Here is a 19,596-nt window from a genome sequence, read left to right on the forward strand (position 1 = left end):
TCCCGCGAGTTCTGTTCCGTTCGTGCGTGAGAGGTCGCGAGGCGTTTTCAGGCGCCGGCGTGTGAGGAATCTTCACGTTCCGTGGGCGCGTGCGTTCCCCGGTAGCCTCGCCTCCAGCACGGGCAGCCGTGATGGGTCTAATGAACCGACGGAAACGAGGAAGCGGGTAGAAAATTAGATATGCGCTCCAACACACACATATGCCATTTGCCACTGTTCGTTCAGGGTGTGTACACAACTCTCAATTAGAGACCTCCAACTCTCTCTGTCTGTCCACACATACACAACTAAATATCACTGTGCTTACACCTGAACCTAACCGTAACGTCAGCAGATCTTTTGACACTTTTTTTAAAGAGCAGACGGTGATGGATTTTTGTAATGAGGTGAAACCAAACAGACATATAGTGTGTAATAAACAGACGACACATGTCTCTTGATGCATGGTCAATTTAACCAGGAGTGGAGAGACCTGACTAACGCGTTTTTGCTTCTTCTTGCGTTTAGCGGTAAAGAGACAGATCCGTGCTGTTGTGACCTCGTTAACGGCACACGGAGATGCACTGAACACTTTCAAGCCCATTAGAAAATCGGAAGATTCCGGTTATCCAACGATCATGTGGGCTTTTATCCAGAAAATCGGAAGATTCAGGTTATCCAACGATATTGTGGGCTTTTATCCAGAAAATCGGAAGATTCAGGTTATCCAACGATATTGTGGGCTTTTAATCAACACGAGATATACCCCCCCCCCCCCCACACACACACACACACCATTTCACACCGCTCACTCAAACTTATACCCTTTAACCCACGTAAGTTTGACTTCAAATTCAGCAACTACACTGTGGCTCATGTCGGTTTATCTTTTGTGATCAAATTATATGACACTGTTGTTCTATGGGGAACTAAGCACCTGATTAAGACATAATGATTAAGTCAAAAAATATCTTCTCTCTCTCTCGAAATTTCCCTCAGTCGGCTGACCGGACTCGCCGACTCTCGCGGATCCGCTCCGAAAATCAGGACACGGGGGCGGGGGATGCTCCGTCTGCACGCGCTCGTGGGCTGTGGAAGGCATCGGCATCATCATATTTCACTTCTTTCTTTCGCGAAACCGGGACTTGCTGGACCGATAACAGGTCGCACGGTGAAAAATAACTGATGGCGTTCAGGTGTCAGCGCCGTTAACTTTCTGGCCGTGTGTTCGTCGCGCTGAACGTCTTGTCTGCAAGAACGCGCCTTGGTCCCCAAAGACGGACGTAAGCCATTAAAATGCCATGCTCACTGTTTGTCACGTTCTCGGCGGGTCCAGCCGGAGCGCGGACCCAGACCGAGATCTTTTTGCAAGGGATTCTCACAAGCGTGAGAGCGCGCGTCCTCATCCGTACGTGAGTACGCACACAATTCTACTGGAAACAGCATACCCGCAAAATGCACGGACAACTAGGTCAACCAGCGAACACTGAAGAGATTTTGGACTGCCATCTACACAAGTTAGGGAAAACTAAATAAATAAAATTATTAAAAGGGTAAATAAATAAAACTGTCAAATGTGAAGGCTTAATAAATAAACTGTACAGTGTATATACATCATTACAATTATAGTAAAAATGATGTAAACACATACACGTTCTCCCAGATTGTCCGAGTTATACTTTTTAAACCGAGCAATAGTGTCACAATTAGTCCCTCCGAATTTCCGTGTTCCATGTTTTCCCTGTCTTGTGTTTTTAGTTCAGTTCCATAGTTTCGTTTTCTCCGCCCCTCGTTTGATTTTTAACACCTGTCCCTTGTTTAATTGGTTGTATTTAAACCCTGCCTTGTGCATTTATTTTTGGCTGTTCATTGTGGTTGTTTATTGCCTCCGTGCGTGCATTTACATTTGAATCATTGTGTGTGTTAAGTTTGTACTCCATGCCTTCGTGTTTCTTAGCCCCGAGTTTTCCTAGCGTCTTTTGTTTTAGCTTGCTTTCCGTTTGCCTTCGTGCGTTTTTGTTCGTTAATCATGTATCCCCGTACACTCCGTGTTGGTAATATGACCCTAGGGGTTATATCGACTCTGATTCTGGATTTGGCCTGAATAAGTCTCGCTCTTCTGCGCACATGCGTCCGCCTCCTTACCGCTCACCGTTACAAATGGGAGCAGGGTCTCTAGGACTCTTGTGGCTTATGATAGTGCCATTAGTGATGGTCTTGTCCCATGGCATCTAGAAAGGGCAGAAGAAAGCTCTATTGTATTTAATAATAATGAAGCTGTTTACTTTCTTTTAAAAAGTTGACCCAGTTTGAGCGTGTTCTTGAACAAAAATAAATAAATAAATAAATAAATATTTTTTTAAGAATTAAAGATTTATTCCTAAAAAGTAATTGAATTTGAACTGAAAATTTGGCTTTTTATAGGCTTTGTATATGTGTGTATATATATATATATATATATATATATATATATATATATATATATATATATATAAAAAGCCAAATTAATTCATTTTTATTTTTATTTTTTTATTCCAAGTGTTACTTGTTGACATTTATTTTGAATTTGTCTTATTTTCTGTTAGTTTGCAGTGTACTCATTTATAGTTTTATTAAAACTCATCAGGAACTGCAGTGTTTCATTTATAGCTTTACAATGTAATGTAACTGAACTTTAACTGAACCTCAATAAAAATTAGTTGAACAGTTGTTCATCTATACAGTGCAGGCTATACAATCTCTGCATATACTAATGTCTTTCTCTTCAAGAAACACACACACACACACACACACACACACACACACATATATATAGAGTCATGCAGTAACATACATTTTATATATATATATATATATATATATATATATATAATGTATTTTATTGCATGACTCTATTGGGAAACTGACTCCAATTTGTAGAATTAGGACAAGCCTATGTACAAAATATCCCTGATAAACATAATTAAATACCAGCAAGATTACCAATAGATTTGATGGCAGTTGGTTAACTGAACCAAATAATTCTAATGTATTCTCATAAACCAGATTGCATCATGCATTTTTTAATCTTAACTCAAATTGGACAGCTTAACACACTATTTAAAGTGATGCATCACAGTCACATGTAATCAGCTCTTGCCAAATTCTATTGCCAAAGTCTATCTATCTATCTATCTATCTATCTATCTATCTATCTATCTATCTATCTATCTATCTATCTATCTATCTATCTATCTATCTATCTATCTATCTATCTATCTATCATTTCACTGACAGTGTTGCTGTCCTGTACCTTGTGTACACGGTGTCCTTTTTATTAGCATCTTTCATATTATTTTACTGTTTTTTTTTTCTTTCTTGCTACTATATATTTGAGCAAAGCACTTTGAATTGCTATTGTGTATGAAAGGTGCTGTACCAAATTAAATTGTCTTGCTTGCCGTGTGTTTGACCAAAGGAGAAGTGTTATCTAGATACTTCTAATATACATTTATTCTGGAAACTTGAAGCACTTGAAGATGTCGAGTGGATATCTATAGAAAAATATACAACTAAAGCACTTTGCTTGCACAGCTTATGAAGGGTCGCTGTCTGAAATTTCTCTGTAAATATATATATATATATATATATATATATATATATATATATATATATATATATATATATATATTTACACACACACACTACAGTTAGTAAAATAACGAACAGTAAACGGATATAATTATCAAAGGCATGCCCTTAGTGCCCTTAAAGACTGAGGTAAATGACCTGTTGAATAATAGGAAGAAGAACTGGTGCTGTAGCCTGCCCTAGATGTGCTTCATAAAACCTTATTAACAAAGACAATAAAATAACTAGAACAAAAGGATCCATTTTATCACCTCTTCCTCCTTATGCATTACTACAGAAGTGGTCTATTTTATCTTTTGCAAGAGATGTATTCATCTGTATATTGGAGGAACCAAGAGAATGTTTGCTGATTGTTTTGTTGAACAGCTTTGGACCATCAGAATTAAGGATTTGTCATTTTAATGCTAATGGCATTTGTAATAATTTAGGTAACCTGATGAAAAATATCCCATCTACACTTTCAGAGATTTAGAAACCCATGAAACAGTGTCATGTCTTATAGCCTAAACCAATTCTACAATCATAGCTATGGGGCAGATGTACCTATAGACTGGTAACTCAGGACACAGTCTAAACTCATTTTGTGCTTCACCTCTATAAAGGTGTAATGTGTCATTTTAAGCAGGTAAAAATAGAAAGCACACTCATCTGGCTTTTGCTCTTTATTTTTAAAACAGAAATACATTCTCACAGTGAATTAATGGCTACAGTCAACAATAAAGCACTTGACATAAAATGATATGCACATTTATGTAAAGATGGAGGCTAGGCAGGACGCACGAACGAGCTGACAAAAGTTACGTTTATTAACACCAGACAACAGACAACGTAGCACATTGTATTAGTCTATCACCGACAACATCCACTACTAAATAGGAGACTTATATACACACACAGTAATGACACAAAATGAGGAGCAGGTGTGAAACACAGGTTGGGCGTGGTATACACACACACACACACACAAACAAGGAGATGTCTGGGAGGAAGGGGCCGAACCATGAAAATTTTACTACTACTAAATAAATTACATGCAGAAAAGCTAACAATTCACACCTTGTATTCAAATCACCTTTCAGCAGATTAACCCCTAATGAGGCATTTATGGTGATAAAACATAAAATACTTGCTATTTACTTGCTACCATACATGTTTTTGTGTGTTTGTTTTTTGTCCTATTTGCTTGATTGCATTTGTGTGTGTGTGTGTGTGTGTGTGTGTGTGTGTGCATGTGTGCTTAATTTGAAGTTAATTTGATGCTGGCATCTTCTGTAGAATCTGCATTATCCATTGGAGTGGACGCTGGTTTGGTTTTCTGACTGTGTACTACAGTGGAGAAAGTCACATCATCCTGTAGGAATAACACATTAACAATTGTTACATAACACATGTTTACAAAACACACATTCAGTATGATACACACCTGTTCTTGTGTTGTTTTGCATTTTGCTTTTGGATTTACAGTTGCGTATAGGACACTCGAATCTTCATGTAGAAACACAGAAATGGAAAATAAGCAAACTTGTGTAAACACTAACACACACTTTCACAAAAATACTGTATACAGGAGTCTATACATGCATACAAATACACAGTTCAGATGCACCTATGACCATCATGCGAAGAGCAACAACAATATGCTATATGTGGTGTGAAATCATTGGTACATGTCCAGAAGACCCCGTTTTCATATGAATGCAGTGATAAGAGCTGTGCTCCATAAGGGCACAGGTGAAGTGAAACACAGGTAGAATTTAGTGGTAAATAATCCTGGTCCAAAGAAGGACGATATAACCAGCCTTAATACCTACAGGTCAGAAGCTTTAACATCAGTAGTCATGAAATGCTTCGAGAAGCTGGTTCTGTGTTATGTCAAGTTCATCACTCCCACCTCCTTGGACTTTTTGCATACAGAGCAATCTGCACTATGCACAGTCACAATCAACACTATGTCTGTACTCATCTGGACCTTCTAGGATCCTATGACAGAGTCATGTTTGTAGACTTCAGCTCTGCTTTCAACACAACTAAGAGTGGAACCCTGCGTCTGTCAGGGTATTTTTCAACTACCTGTCAGATAGAAAGTAGCTTGTGTGCCTGGAACCTTATCTGTCAGAGCCCCTATCCATCAGCACTGGGGTTCCTCAAGGCTGGATACTCTCAGTCCTCCTCTTCTCCTGCTACACCAACAAGTGCATCTCCAGCTATCATCAAGCAAATAACCCTAACAGGACTCGTTAGCAACACTGACGGGACTGCTAGTGGAGTCAAGTGGCTCGTCTGGCTTTGTGGTGCACTAAAAACAACTTGGAGGTCAACATGCAAAAGGCAGTAGAGATGGATGATACATTTCTGAAATAAGACAACTGTCCATCTCCCTTTGTAACTCAGTACAGTAAGTGATGTGGAGTCTGAGCTTCCTACACACCACCATCTCCACTGATTTCAAACTGGAGATCACAACAGCCATCATAAAAAACATTCATCAGTGTATCAGGAGCTACTTTGTATCAGAAACTCACCATGGACCCCATACAACTAGGGAACCCCACACACTATCTGTATAAAACCCTCTGCTCAGGTATTTATGTTTCAGATCCCACTCCTTTTCCCATTGTGTTTCAGTCCCTCAGTCGGTCCCTGCCCCCGTGCCTGTCGGTGACATAACCCCTGGTCTCGTACCTGCTCCTGGACCCATCTTGGCTTCTTTACTTGCTCCTGGTACCCTGGATTCTGTGTCAGCTTTTGAGTCTCCTGTTCCTTTGTCTTGTCTGGTTCCTGTCCCTGCTCCTTATCTGGCCTGTTCTGTTCCTGTTAGTGTCCCTTGTCCTGCTGTTCCAACTCTTGGTTTGGGGGGGGGGGGGGGGTTACTGTCACATCCACAAACCTGAGCATTCCCATTCTTCTGGGTTTTCATTCGTCTCCATGGTTCCCTGTCTCCTCCCCTTTCATGCTAGCTGTTCCTGGTTTGTCCCTGATTGTAGTGTTATAAAACCCCGTCCCTACGTATTTTGTTTGTCGGTCATTGTCTTTGTCTTAGAGTGGCTTTCATGGTTTCTGGTCAGTTCTCGTTTGGTCGCTATCATTGCATTCGATCTCATTTGTTCTCCGTGTTTAGTCTGATCTGCTGCATGTTGCTTTCCTTGTTTAGTTCTGTATCTTCATCGTCAATATTGTTTGCTTATCTTAGGTAGCCCAGTTCTGTGTTGTTCCCGTTTGTCTGTCTTTATGCTCACTGTTATGTTTCATTATTGTTGTTCTCCGTTAGTCTTCCCTTAATGTTTTATTCACTTGTTGCTCATTTCTCGCCCTCACCCTGTTATCATATTATTCTTTTGTTAGCCTGTTTGTTCTTCATTCTATAATGTGTTGTTAGTCTTTGTCGATTATTAAACTTATTATTTATTTATTCTATTCAATCATTTTGGTTCGTTATGGCGTCGTCACTTTGCACGAGTGTTCGCTCTCCACCCCTCCTGCGTTACAATTAGTTGTTGCTGACCAAGTGAGGGGTGACGTCTTAGAACAGGCCAGACGCTTGCAGACAGCCGAGTTTTATTTGTAGCGGAATAAGCAACAATTATGAAGTGAAACAGGCGAGAGTAATAGCCAGATATACACACACCAGGGAATTGCTCAGTACATGCTGATAGACCAGCGATAATACTTGGTGGGGACTGAATGCAACCAGAGAGAATAAATAGTCATACTCCCATATGACTGTTATAAATGAACGCTTTGACAATGATTGTCCTGACACTGTATTGAAAGTGTTCTGGCCTGGTCTATAAATAAGGTGTTTTATTTTATTACTAATAAAATGTTGATTGATCTCTAATGCCACACCATTCTACCAGTCAAAGAAAGATCAGACAATATATGTATAACTCCATGATAGATCGTCAGTGTGGAAGCACTAGAATTCTTTATATCAAGGCAAGTGCCACATACAACACATGCGACTGATCACATTCTTGCAGTGCTTGTCTTTGTTCAGTTTTCCACCTCATCTCATTGAGTATGTCTGTGTTTAGTGAGGGGTTTGGTGTTGTCTATACAGGCAAAGGTCTGAGTAGGAACCATTCTAACAGAAATGGAAATTTATAGAGATGATCCAGTTAGATTCCCGTTCTAATTAGATTCCTGTTCCCATCGTTTTGAAGACTTAAGCGTCTGTCACATCTAACTGCCACATCACTCCTTTTTCGCCTGAGTGGAGCAAAATCAGGTGTTTATGGGCGGTCTTGATATTGTTTAATTTTGGAGGTAATGTAGTACTACAGAAATCAGCTAACACTATCTGACTTGTTAATCTGGTTTTTGTGACTTTGTGTTAACGGATGAGAAAAAAATAACTAGTAAAGTGATTGCAGCTGTTTTTTTCTCTCAGAAAGAAGCAAGTGCAGCACCATCCTCTGGTTTTATATTAGCTCTCACTTCCAAACTGCATTAATTAGCAGGTTTCAGCTAGATGAACTCAGCACGAACATTGATCTTTAATATAGATATATAGGCCTCCATTATAGATCATCGGGCGTGAAGCGAAATTACTCGCTACCAGAAGCGAATTCATTACCTTCATAGACATTCCATACATTTCTTTACGAATTTAAAGGCTCAATCAAACCAGCTACAAGATTAAGAAAAAAAGAAAATTGGAAAGAAAGCAAAATTACAAGACTTTGTATATAAATGCTTCATTAGAATTATAAATTCTATAATGCCCTCAGACAGGTAGCTGGCTATACACTGAAATACACTGAGCTACAAAGTAAGTTGTCATGACTATGTCATTTAACCAAGAAAGTCAGAACATATTCCTACTTGTAGGCCAAACTCTCATCTATAAATTTTTTGTTCTTGTGTAAACCAGATCCTGTGGTCATCTCTGGTCTCTTGCAGAGATGTTGTTATTAAAGCTACATAACACACCTAACAGCTCCGAATGTGCCTGCACACACAAACTGCATAATACATACAGGTAAGAGATACGGATCGCAAAATTAATAAAATATTGAATTATTTGGATGAAATTAATTAGACAAATATTCACAATTTTATGTTAATGTCTTACATTTACAGGAAACTGGTGTCAGCAGTTTATAAAAAATAGCTGGAACCTAGCTTGAACCTAATCACACATTTTCTCATAACACATGCTAGATTTTGCATAACACATGCTAAATTGTAATTACAAGCATACTTTGGAATCAGATCATTTCTTAAAAGTTTTATGTGCATTAAACCTTTGCCTGCACCTCTGCCATTGGTTGTAGGTAAGTGGGACAGGGGTAAATAATTACAGTAACAGAAGCTCCAAATATGTCACTTGTAATGTCAAGCTGACATCAACATTGACTAAATCAACTTTTATGACTGTTTGTTTATGCTCATTTGCAACTTGTCATAGCAAAGCCTTGCTTCTTATTTTAGATGTTTTAAATCAAAAATCTAAAATAAGAACACATTAGTGATTTTGATCCAGCTGGTCCACCAACATTAATGATCTGCACACTGTGCAGTTTTCAGAACGATTATGTAACGCAGAGGCAGACAGGACTTGATGCACATGTGTAAACGAAAGTTCTTCATTTGCAAAACAGGTGGACACAACGGCAAAAATAATGATGAAAACAAAAAATGATGAAAAATAAACACTGACTAAATGGAACACCAAAAAGAGAGAAAAATGATACAGGAACTGTGCAGAAACAATAAAATTATGATGTATCATTTAATACTAAGGCATCAAAGCTCGTATCAAACAGTCTACCGAAGCTTGTATCAGTTACTATTGCTACTAAAGTTAATATTACCATTAATATTACCACTAAAGTTACTAACAACACGTGACTAATGATGGTCGAAGCTTCAGACGTCACTGAAGCACAGGATGAGGGTGAGACTGTTTCATAAGTTTGCCACTGTCCTATAACTTGGAAGCTTTTTCTTTTTACTAAAAAAAAAAATGGAAATGTGCTAATTATAGAAGTCAAAAGTGAGATTAAACGTTTCATAACGCCAACCTGTTGTTTTTACATAAAAGGGAAACAATGATTTTAAACAAATTATTTCAGAATTTAATTACTAAACATCATGACTGATCATCCATTTTTTTTAATGACATATGAAGGCGGCGGAGTGTTGTAATTGTTTATAATGCTGCACAGTTTTGAATCTATAGCTGCTATAATTTCTGAAAACCGCCAGGTGTCGATGTTTTTTCACCAGCTTCCAATGCGCCAAAGCTTCGAATCCTTTAGCAGTACAATAAGGAAGAACCTCAAACGCTTCACAGGACTTCGTCTGCACATCATTACCAAGAAGGAAGTTAAACAGTAAACACTAGAATAACGAGCAGGCTAATAATGTTACCAAACAGCAATAAACTCACGGGAGGACGAGAGAGCGCACATTCAAAGACCCACAGCCAAGACGCTAAAACAAGGGATATTTATACAAAGATTAACAAATGCAAACTAGACAAAGATGAAAACAGTGACAGAAAAACCAAACGAGGGGTCGGAACAGAAAAACCAAAACAAAAAAGCAAGTGTGTTAAAAACCTGAGAAATTCTTACTTGAACTGCCCAAGATATTTGTTACAATTAAAGGAGTATTTGACCATCACTGAACTAAACGTTACTGGTAATGTGCACAGATGACAGCACAACAACAAATATGACAGCAGAAAGTCTACAAGTAACTCAGACAACCAAGACTTTGCTAGTGTGGATACCAAAGAAAACCTTAAAGCTGGATTTATCATTTGCAGTTGGATTTGGATCAAAAACAATGTTTTACCTTTAATGGTGAGTCTGATGTATTTATATTTCTTCTTTGTAAGATAACAGCTGTAGGCTCCCTTATCCTCTTCAGTCAGGTGTGACATGAGTAGAGAGAGATTTCCTGGAGAGTGAGCAGTACCCATCTGAACTCTGTTTCTGTACTGTGCACTCTCACTGGTGATCACATCCCATGTTTGTCTTCTTGTGTTGTATTTCTGCCAGGTGAAACTCTCAGGTTTGGCGTGTGGGTCAGTACAGGAGCAGGGTAGCAGTACTGAGTCTCCTGCGTATGCAGTGATGTAGTCTGTCTTCTGATTCTCTGCCAAACTGCAGCCTGCAGAAACACACGAGATAAAGGCCTTCACTATTAAACATGGCTTCACATGTACATGTAAAATGGTTATTATTACAATTATTAAAATGGTTATTATTACATAATTAATTGTTATTAAATATGACATAATTAATTATTATTATATCACACATACTCCATTATTATTATATATGACATACTTAATTGCTCCAGGTCCAGTCACCTGATGGTACTGATGGTACCAGCCAACTGATGATGGTACTGGAAATCACTAAGAGATTTCCCAATAGATGTTGGTATGATGGATGCATGACCATCAAGTTAGAAGATGTAAATGTCTGATTATACTGATTATAGATTGTCTCTCTCCCTCCCCTCCCTCTCTCGGCCTCCCTCCATCCATCCCTCCCTCCCTCTCGCTCCCTCCCTCCTTCCTCCTCTCCCTCTCCCCTCCCACTAAAGTTATTACCACTAAAGTTACTATTACCACTAAAGTTACTAATAACATGTGACTAATCATGTTTGAAGCTTCAAACATCACAGATCACAGGATGAGGGTAAGACTGTTTCATAAGTTTGGCACTGTCCTATAACTTGGAAGCTTTATCTTTTTACTAAAAAAATGGAAATGTGCAAATTATAGAAGCCAAAAGGGAGAGGAAATGTTTCATAACATCACCCTGTTGTCTCCCAGTATAGTTTTGTACTACGTTTTCACATAAAAAGGGAAACAATGATTTTAAACAAATTATTGCAGAATTTGATTACTAAACATCATTACTGATCATCATTTTTTTAATGAAATATGAAGGCGGTGGAGTGTTGTATTGTGCAGCTTTGAATCTATGGCTGCTATAATTTCTAAGAACCACCAGGTGTCGCTGTTTTGTCACCAGCTTTCAATGCTCCAAAGCTTCGAGTCCTTTAGCAGTACAATAAGGAAGAACCTCAAACGCTTCACAGGACTTCGTCTGCACATCATTTCCAAAAAGGAAGTTAAACAGTAAACACTAGAATAACAAGCAGGCTAATAACGTGACCAAACAACAATAAACTAACGGGAGGACGAGACCGCACACATTCAAAGACCCACAACTAAGACGCTAAAACAAGGGATATTTATACAAAGATTAACGAATGCAAACTAGACAAAGATGAAAACAGTGACAGGAAAACCAAACGAGGGGTCGGAACAGAAAAACCAAAACAAAAAGGCATGTGTGTTAAAAACCTGAGAAATTCTTACTTGAACTGCCCAAGATATTTGTTACAATTAAAGGAGTATTTGACCATCACTGAACTAAATGTTACTGGTAATGTGCACAGATGACAGCACAACAACAAATATAACAGCAGAAAGTCTACAAGTAACTCAGACAACCAAGACTTTGCTAGTTTGGATACCAAAGAAAACCTTAAAGCTGGATTTATCATTTGCAGTTGGATTTGGATCAAAAACAATGTTTTACCTTTAATGGTGAGTCTGATGTATTTATATTGCTGGTTTGTAAGATAACAGATGTAGACTCCCTCATCCTCTTCAGTCAGGTGTGATATGAGTAGAGAGAGCTTTCCTGGAGAGTGAGCAGTACCCATCTGAACTCTGTTTCTGTACTGTGCACTCTCACTGGTGATCACATCCCATGTTTGTCTTCTTGTGTTGTATTTCTGCCAGGTGAAACTCTCAGGTTTGGCGTGTGGGTCAGTACAGGAGCAGGGCAGCAGTACTGAGTCTCCTGTGTATGCAGTGATGTAGTCTGTCTTCTGATTCTCTGCCAAACTGCAGCCTGCAGAAACACACGGGATAAAGGCCTTCACTATTAAACATGGCTGCACATGTACATGTAAAATGGTTATTATTACATATGACATAATTAATTATTATTAAATATGACATAATTAATTATTATTATATATCACATACTCCATTATTATTATATATGACATACTTAACTATTATATATGACATACTTAATTGCTCCAGGTCCAGTCACCTGATGGTACTGATGGTACCAGCCAACTGATGATGGTACTGGAAATCACTAAGAGATTTCCCAATAGATGTTGGTATGATGGATGCATGACCATCAAGTTAGAAGATGTAAATGTCTGATTATACTGATTATAGATTGTCTCTCTCCCTCCCCTCCCTCTCTCGGCCTCCCTCCATCCATCCCTCCCTCCCTCTCCCTCGTTGCATCTCTCCCTGCTCCCTCCATTCCTCACCCACTCACTCTCTCCCTCTCTCCCTCATTCCCTCTCTCACTCCCTTGCTCACTCAATCTCAATGCCTCCCTCCCTCCTTCCTTCTATCCCTCTCCCCTCCCTCTAAAGTTATTACCACTAAAGTTACTATAACAACTAAAGTTACTATAACCACTAACATTACCACTAAAGTTACTAATAACATGTGACTAATCTTGTTTGAAGCTTCAAACATCACAGATCACAGGATGAGGTTGAGACTGTTTCATAAGTTTGGCACTGTCCTATAACTTGGAAGCTTTATCTTTTTACTAAAAAATTGGAAATGTGCAAATTATAGAAGCCAAAAGGGATAGGAAATGTTTCATAACGTCACCCTGTTTTCTGACGGTATAGTTTTGTACTACGTTTTCACATAAAAAGGGAAACAATGATTTTAAACAAATTATTGCAGAATTGAATTACTAAACATCATTACTGATCATCATTTTTTTAATGAAATATGAAGGCGGTGGAGTGTTGTATTGTGCAGCTTTGAATCTATGGCTGCTATAATTTCTAAGAACCACCAGGTGTCGCTGTTTTGTCACCAGCTTTCAATGCTCCAAAGCTTCAAGTCCTTTAGCAGTACAATAAGGAAGAACCTCAAACGCTTCACAGGACTTCGTCTGCACATCATTTCCAAAAAGGAAGTAAAAACACATCTGCAGATGAAAACACACCTGCATTCCACAACACACTACACACAGCTACAGCAGTAACGCTGCTACACATCTTATACACTCTACAAAACTACAGTGTACTGAACACTGAAAACCACCCCAGACTACAGTCTGCCTGTGGGAATCACCACACAACTATGACCTGGAACTCTACAGCTCTCTCAGTAGAACTCCACTGAAATTCTCCACCCACTAATATCCACAGTAGAGGGGAAGTGTGTTCAAGTGCAAAATAAATTATTCCTCCACTTCTTTCTCTCTCACATACAGACTAAATCTAACAGTGAAACAGTGTCTTTCTAGTGTCATCACTTCCTCCTGAGCTGCCCAGTGTTCAGTCCCCATCCTCAGTAAAGTGATCCTGCAGTAAGAAGTAGTGCTACACAGTGATCCCCCTCAGCACTGTTTGGTCACATCATTTCATTCCTGCACTTAGTGATCAGAGGGCCAAACTGAATGTGTAGCTTAGCAAATATTAGACAGATCAGACAGGAAGAGCTCTAGACTACATGCTGATCAAAATAAACATTGATCATTTAATCAGGTAAACATGAGCATTGTCTGATAACATTCATATTATTCATAAAGTACAGGTGGAATGCAGCAGTCTATGATCATGTTGTAGTTTTCATACTATTAAGAAAAAATTACTTAACAGAAGTTGTGAAATCCACCCACTGACACAGAACCACTAAAGGAGTCACCAAAGTAAAGACCGCTTTGGATGTAGACAGTACAATGTCATCACAACCCAACAGTTATCACAGGAAGTAGAAACATTTTCTCACCTTTTCTGTTACTTTGTTCTTTTTGTTGTTAAAGCTGTCAAAAGCTGTTTAACAACTGTTTGATGATGGTGGATATCTATAAAGTAACTAATTGAGGCTGTAGGCTAGTGTGCACTGCGCTGTAACAACAACAAAATAAAATAAAAACTGCAAAAAGACAAACCCCCTAAAAAGCATAAATAGCAATAAATAAATGTATAAATATAAGAACTGAGAACAGCAATAGAGAGAGTGGGCTTCCTTGCCTAGTACCTCTATGCACATTTTGTGATGGTATTACATTAGTACTGACTGTGGCCTTAGGTGTGGTTTTAAAGATTTTATGCAATGTGAGGAGAAAAACTTCCAGTTTTCTTTATTGAAGGCCTTCTCTGCATAGCAGTTTCTAATATGTGGTGTGAGGTGTGACGTATTTGTCACGGCTGGCTGGACAGCCAGAGGGAGGGACACGCCCACTCCTGCTAGGGATCACACTAAACACCTGCCTCATTCCCAGTCTCCTGCCTACTAATCACCTTCACCTGTTCCTTGTTCGTTCTCTCTATTTAAACTCACAGGTCATGAGAGAGTGCAGCACATTAGTGGCCCGTCGGACTGCTCACTCCCAACGTGTACATCGCTACAAGGACTACTGGAACAGAGTAGTGTTTGTCGTTAGTAGTGGTATCGTCAAACATTGACAATGGAAAATAAAGAGCACTTTGGTACAACCTTGCCTAGCGCTTCCTCTGAACTGCCACCGTCACAGTATTAGGTTAAGTAGTCTACCCTGTTAATGGCTGAGTGTCTCCTTTGATGAAACCAGTTTGATCAGGGTGTATCAGTGATGGAATAATATGTTCTAATCTAATGGCTAATGCTTTGCTAATTTTTTTTTTTCCATTTTTTATTTTAATGTTTCCAAGAGATGATATAGTTTTACTTAGAGATGGGGTTTGTACTTAGAGATGTAGATTTCATTAAAAGGACCAAATAATAACGGACTTTAGTAAAATGTTTTCAGAGTTGTAGACCAATACCACAGACCAAACATCTTTCATCTCCAAGGGAAGGTAGCTACTCACCTTCCCACCTCACCAAATACACCAAAAGTTATTTAGAGGGCACATATCCTACATTTTTCCTTTATTTTATACTTTGCTTTGGTGTCCTCTTACAATGTTTTTGTGGCTTTATCTTCCAAAAACAGTCATCATTCACTTTGACACAACAATTTTCCATCCTCTCTTTATCCCTTGGAAATAAACAGGCGGTTTCTGTTGCTGTGCCTTTAAGATGTAAGATAAATGAGCTCTGTTCTGATTGGCTGCCCTGTATTGTGCTTCATTTAAAAAGCACTAAGAGCTGAAATATGTCTGAGAACTGCAATGTAGGTGTTAGGGGTTAAACTGCTGTAGGCCAAAGAGGCAGAGATAAGTAAATGAGCTGGTTCTCATGACATCAGAGAAACAGTGATTTCAAAACAGGCTATTTTTACAGATTATATTCCATATATAGACTGTAAGGAATGGGAGAGTAAACAGTGTGTTTTGAAAATGTAACAATATTTACATATTACTTAAAAATTATTTATTTCAATAAAGTGAGTGACATTCAGTTTTCCATGGTAGGGGCCCTTTAAGGACATGGGCCCAGATATGACTTTGGCAAAACCAATAAGCAGAGTCAGTCTGCACTGTTTGTATTTGGTATCTTTTGTGGTGCTGTGGTTGTTAAGGTGCAGTTCCATCTCTGAATCAGTGTCTCACCTACTTCCCCTTCAGTCTTGTTGCTACACTTGTATTCCACATTATATTTGAGTTACTGTTTCTTTTCAAGAACACAGAAGGTAAACACATGTGCTACAGTTTACAAACTTGATGCAAATTCCTGAACGCTATACAAATTCAGAAAACACTTTATTCAAAATGACATGTGTGCTATATTTTGGAAATGCGAGGCAACTTCAGAAAACAGTTCCATTGTGTTGTGACTGAGTTTGCAGCATTTCTGAAGTTGCACTGCATTTTGGAACTGTAGCACACGCGTTTCCATTCTAATGAATTTGCTTTTTTTAATTTTTGCATTTTCTGCACAGTGGGTCTTCACACCCACCGTAGAGCTGGACCTGGATACCTCACTTGTCTTGCCAAATGTATTTATCCAACACTAGTCCAACTTTTTATCCTGTAGGTAGTGAGTTCTGCCCCTCCTCAGGTCTCCATGGTAAGACAGAGTAGTATCGTCTTGGATATGATGAGTATGTCAGAATTCATGAGATCAGAACTCACTGTAGCCTCTCCCTGGAACCCACCCCCACGCCCCAGTTAGTGAAACACACAAAGGCACCAAACAAATACATCATACACCACATGTAAAGGACTGTACCACATATACAATCAATCACAATGAGGTGTGACCTCTGTCACAGACAGCTGGATACATAAGTGGGTAGTGAACATGAGCTGCATCATATACAGAATGAACAAGTGAGGAAAAAATACCACTAACAGAAACAGTGTGTGTGTGTGTGTGTGTATGTGTGTGTGTATGTGTGTGTGTGTGTGTGTGTGTGTGTGTGTGTGTGTGTGTGTGTGTGTGTGTGTGTGTGTGTGTGTGCAGCAGCATGGGCTGTCCAAGCCTCCTGACCAATTGATGAACAAATGAGGAATAAATAACACAGAAATAAACAAGTGAGCATATTTCACACATAGCACCCAGTGCACCCAGATTAGCAATACATATGTGAGGAGGAAGCGGTGCATGCTGGGAATTCTCACATCTGTAAACTGGTAGCCATGACTATGGTGACATCAGAATAACGTAGGAATAAATAAGAAAACAGTCTGTAAACTGGAGTCATTGGAATTTATGCTGCCAGAGTCAGTTAATGATTGACTGATTAAACCATGAAGTTCAGAGCTGAATCTCTGTCACTGATGAGGATTTGGAGACTGTTTGACAGTCTTCATGGGTGAGTGAAAGAAGTAAACATGTCGTTCACACAACACTAAGAGGAACAGCACAGCAGAATTTTAAGCTCACGGACCCAAAAAGGAAGCAATCGCATATGCATGTCTGTGTGTGTGTGTGTGTGTGTGTGTGTGTGTGTGTGTTATTTATGTATTGCTAAACTGCACCAAGGAGGAAGAAGTGCATGCTAGGAAACTGTACTGTCTTTATGGTTTTATTTTTTTCTTATTTGTTCATTTTTTATTTGTAAATTTTTCTAAGCCTCTATAAGATAAGAGGAACAACATAGGAGAACTTGAAGCCCAAACACCAAACAAGAAGAAGATAGAGAGAGAGAGTGTGTGTGTGTGTGTGTGTGTGTGTGTGTGTGTGTGTGTGAGAGAGAGAGAGAGAGCGAGCAGGGTAGGGCGGGGAGGGGGGTGTTTTTGCATCTACAAGTATCACTTTGAATGTACATTTACTGTGTGTGTAAAATTGTCTTTCTCCAAGTCCTTCAGATGTGGGTCTGGCCATCCTGCAGCAGCTGTGCATGTTTTTGTATGTGTGTGAGCATGTGTGTGCATGTGTATGTGCGTGAGAGAGAGTGTTAGTTATTTAGTTATGTATTGGTAAATTGTTAAACAGTGCTACAAGTTTGCTAGGAGGAAGAGGTGCTTGCTGGGAAACTGTACTGTCATTGTGATATTACAGCTTTTTGCAAGACACAAAAACGGGGACATGTGACACAATAATTGAAACCACTAACTCATGTAGCCCATCTCCTGACCTGTTATACTAAACCAAAAGCACCTTCCCTGATTTACACTCATTTTGTATTTCTAAAACATTTTTTCAATACACTAAACACAATTCTCTATATTGGACACATCATTCAACAGAAATATGTGTGTTTCTTATAGAAAACCCTCAAATGCAAATGATACATCCATTGATCAATTAACCAAACCCAGTACTCATAGGTGAAGACAATTATGACTAATTTGTACATGGAGCACTATACTATTTGTAGAGCCTGAGCACTATAAAGAGGCCACAGGCTCGATGTCTTGGTTGGATATCAATGGAGGCCAATATTTGAAAGAGAAGATGAGAACGAGGAAGAGCAACCATCACAGATGAGCTTTGGGCCACTTTGGTTGACCATATGGTTAAGCATGTGCTGTGTTTCAGGAAAGCTGAGTTGGGGTCCAGCCTAATCTGAGTTACTACACTGTATGAAGTGTCAGGAAGTACTATAGTCAGTGTCCCTGAGCAACATGGGGGTAAACCATATAAATCCAGCTGTCTGGATGAAACCCTCTGGGAAGTCCTGATAGCTGAGACCTCCTGATTGAATTGGATTTATTCAGTACCAGTCCAGCTCTTGAACCCGCAGGTAGTGAGCTCTGCCCTTCCTCTGGTCTCCATGGTAATATAGAGTAGTACTGTCTTGTTTGACTGCTAGCTCAATAAGGGATATGATGGGCATGTCAAAATTCATGAGATCAGAATCCTCTGTAGTCTCTCCCCCAAACCCACCCACACTCAGGAAAACACACAGAAGCACCAAACACATACACCATACACCACATGTAAAGGACTGTACCACATATACAATCAACCACAATGAGGTGTGACCTCTGTCACAGGCAGCTGGATACAGAAGTGGGTAGTGGACAAGAGCTGCATTGTACACAGAATGAACAAGTGAGGAAAAAATAACACAAAGAGAAATAAACAAGTGAGCACATTTCACATACCACACCATAATAAAAAAGTTATTTTTATAAATGTACAGATTTATAGAGCAAAATTATCCTTGTAAGGGTCACAACTCTCTAGTACTCTTCTTGTTTCTCAATTTTGTCAGTCCTACTAATGTCCCTACAATTCCTACCTTATGCTGGTCTTAAGTAACTAATTAGCAATTAGCAAGTAATTAGCACCGGTTCTTCTCTACCGGACCGAACCACAGCGCAGACTTCAGTGCCACTTAACGGGTCAGGTCGACGAAGAATCAAATTTACTTTATTTTCCCTTAACCCGGGTGGACAAGACATGTTTGGAGTCCATATTTCGCTCCTTTAGAACAAAAAGCTGCTAACATTGCTAACAAACACTGGAAGCCAACAGCAACGATAGCTAATAGGATTTGTAAATAAGTCAGATATCGAGCTACATGTCCTCAAACCTCATCCAGGTCACTTACCGGTGACGTGTTTCTTCACTTGTCTAGTTCA

General features: G+C 39.2%; 1 protein-coding gene across 1 annotated transcript; it reads right to left on the bottom strand.

The window, feature by feature from the left end:
- Positions 1-4,265: 4,265 nt before the first annotated feature.
- On the bottom strand, positions 4,266-18,784 carry LOC118241854. Its single transcript, XM_035529165.1, has 4 exons — positions 18,730-18,784; positions 12,180-12,497; positions 10,414-10,731; positions 4,266-4,960 (listed from the first exon to the last, which is right to left on the bottom strand). The coding sequence occupies exons 1-4, from the start codon at positions 18,782-18,784 to the stop codon at positions 4,956-4,958; spliced, it is 696 nt and encodes a 231-aa protein (XP_035385058.1). The 3' UTR covers positions 4,266-4,955.
- Positions 18,785-19,596: the final 812 nt, after the last annotated feature.

Source organism: Electrophorus electricus, chromosome 8 (genome assembly GCF_013358815.1).
Source record: "Electrophorus electricus isolate fEleEle1 chromosome 8, fEleEle1.pri, whole genome shotgun sequence".
NCBI lineage: Eukaryota > Metazoa > Chordata > Actinopteri > Gymnotiformes > Gymnotidae > Electrophorus > Electrophorus electricus.

Coding starts and splice junctions, on each gene's coding strand:
- LOC118241854 (XM_035529165.1), bottom strand. CDS start 18,784: ATGGAGACCAGAGGAAGGGCAGAGCTCACTACCTGCGGGTTCAAGAGC. Junction 12,498..18,729: donor CGGGTTCAAGAGCTGGACTG/GTACTGAATAAA, acceptor GTGTTTCTGCAG/GCTGCAGTTTGGCAGAGAAT. Junction 10,732..12,179: donor CATCAGACTCACCATTAAAG/GTAAAACATTGT, acceptor GTGTTTCTGCAG/GCTGCAGTTTGGCAGAGAAT.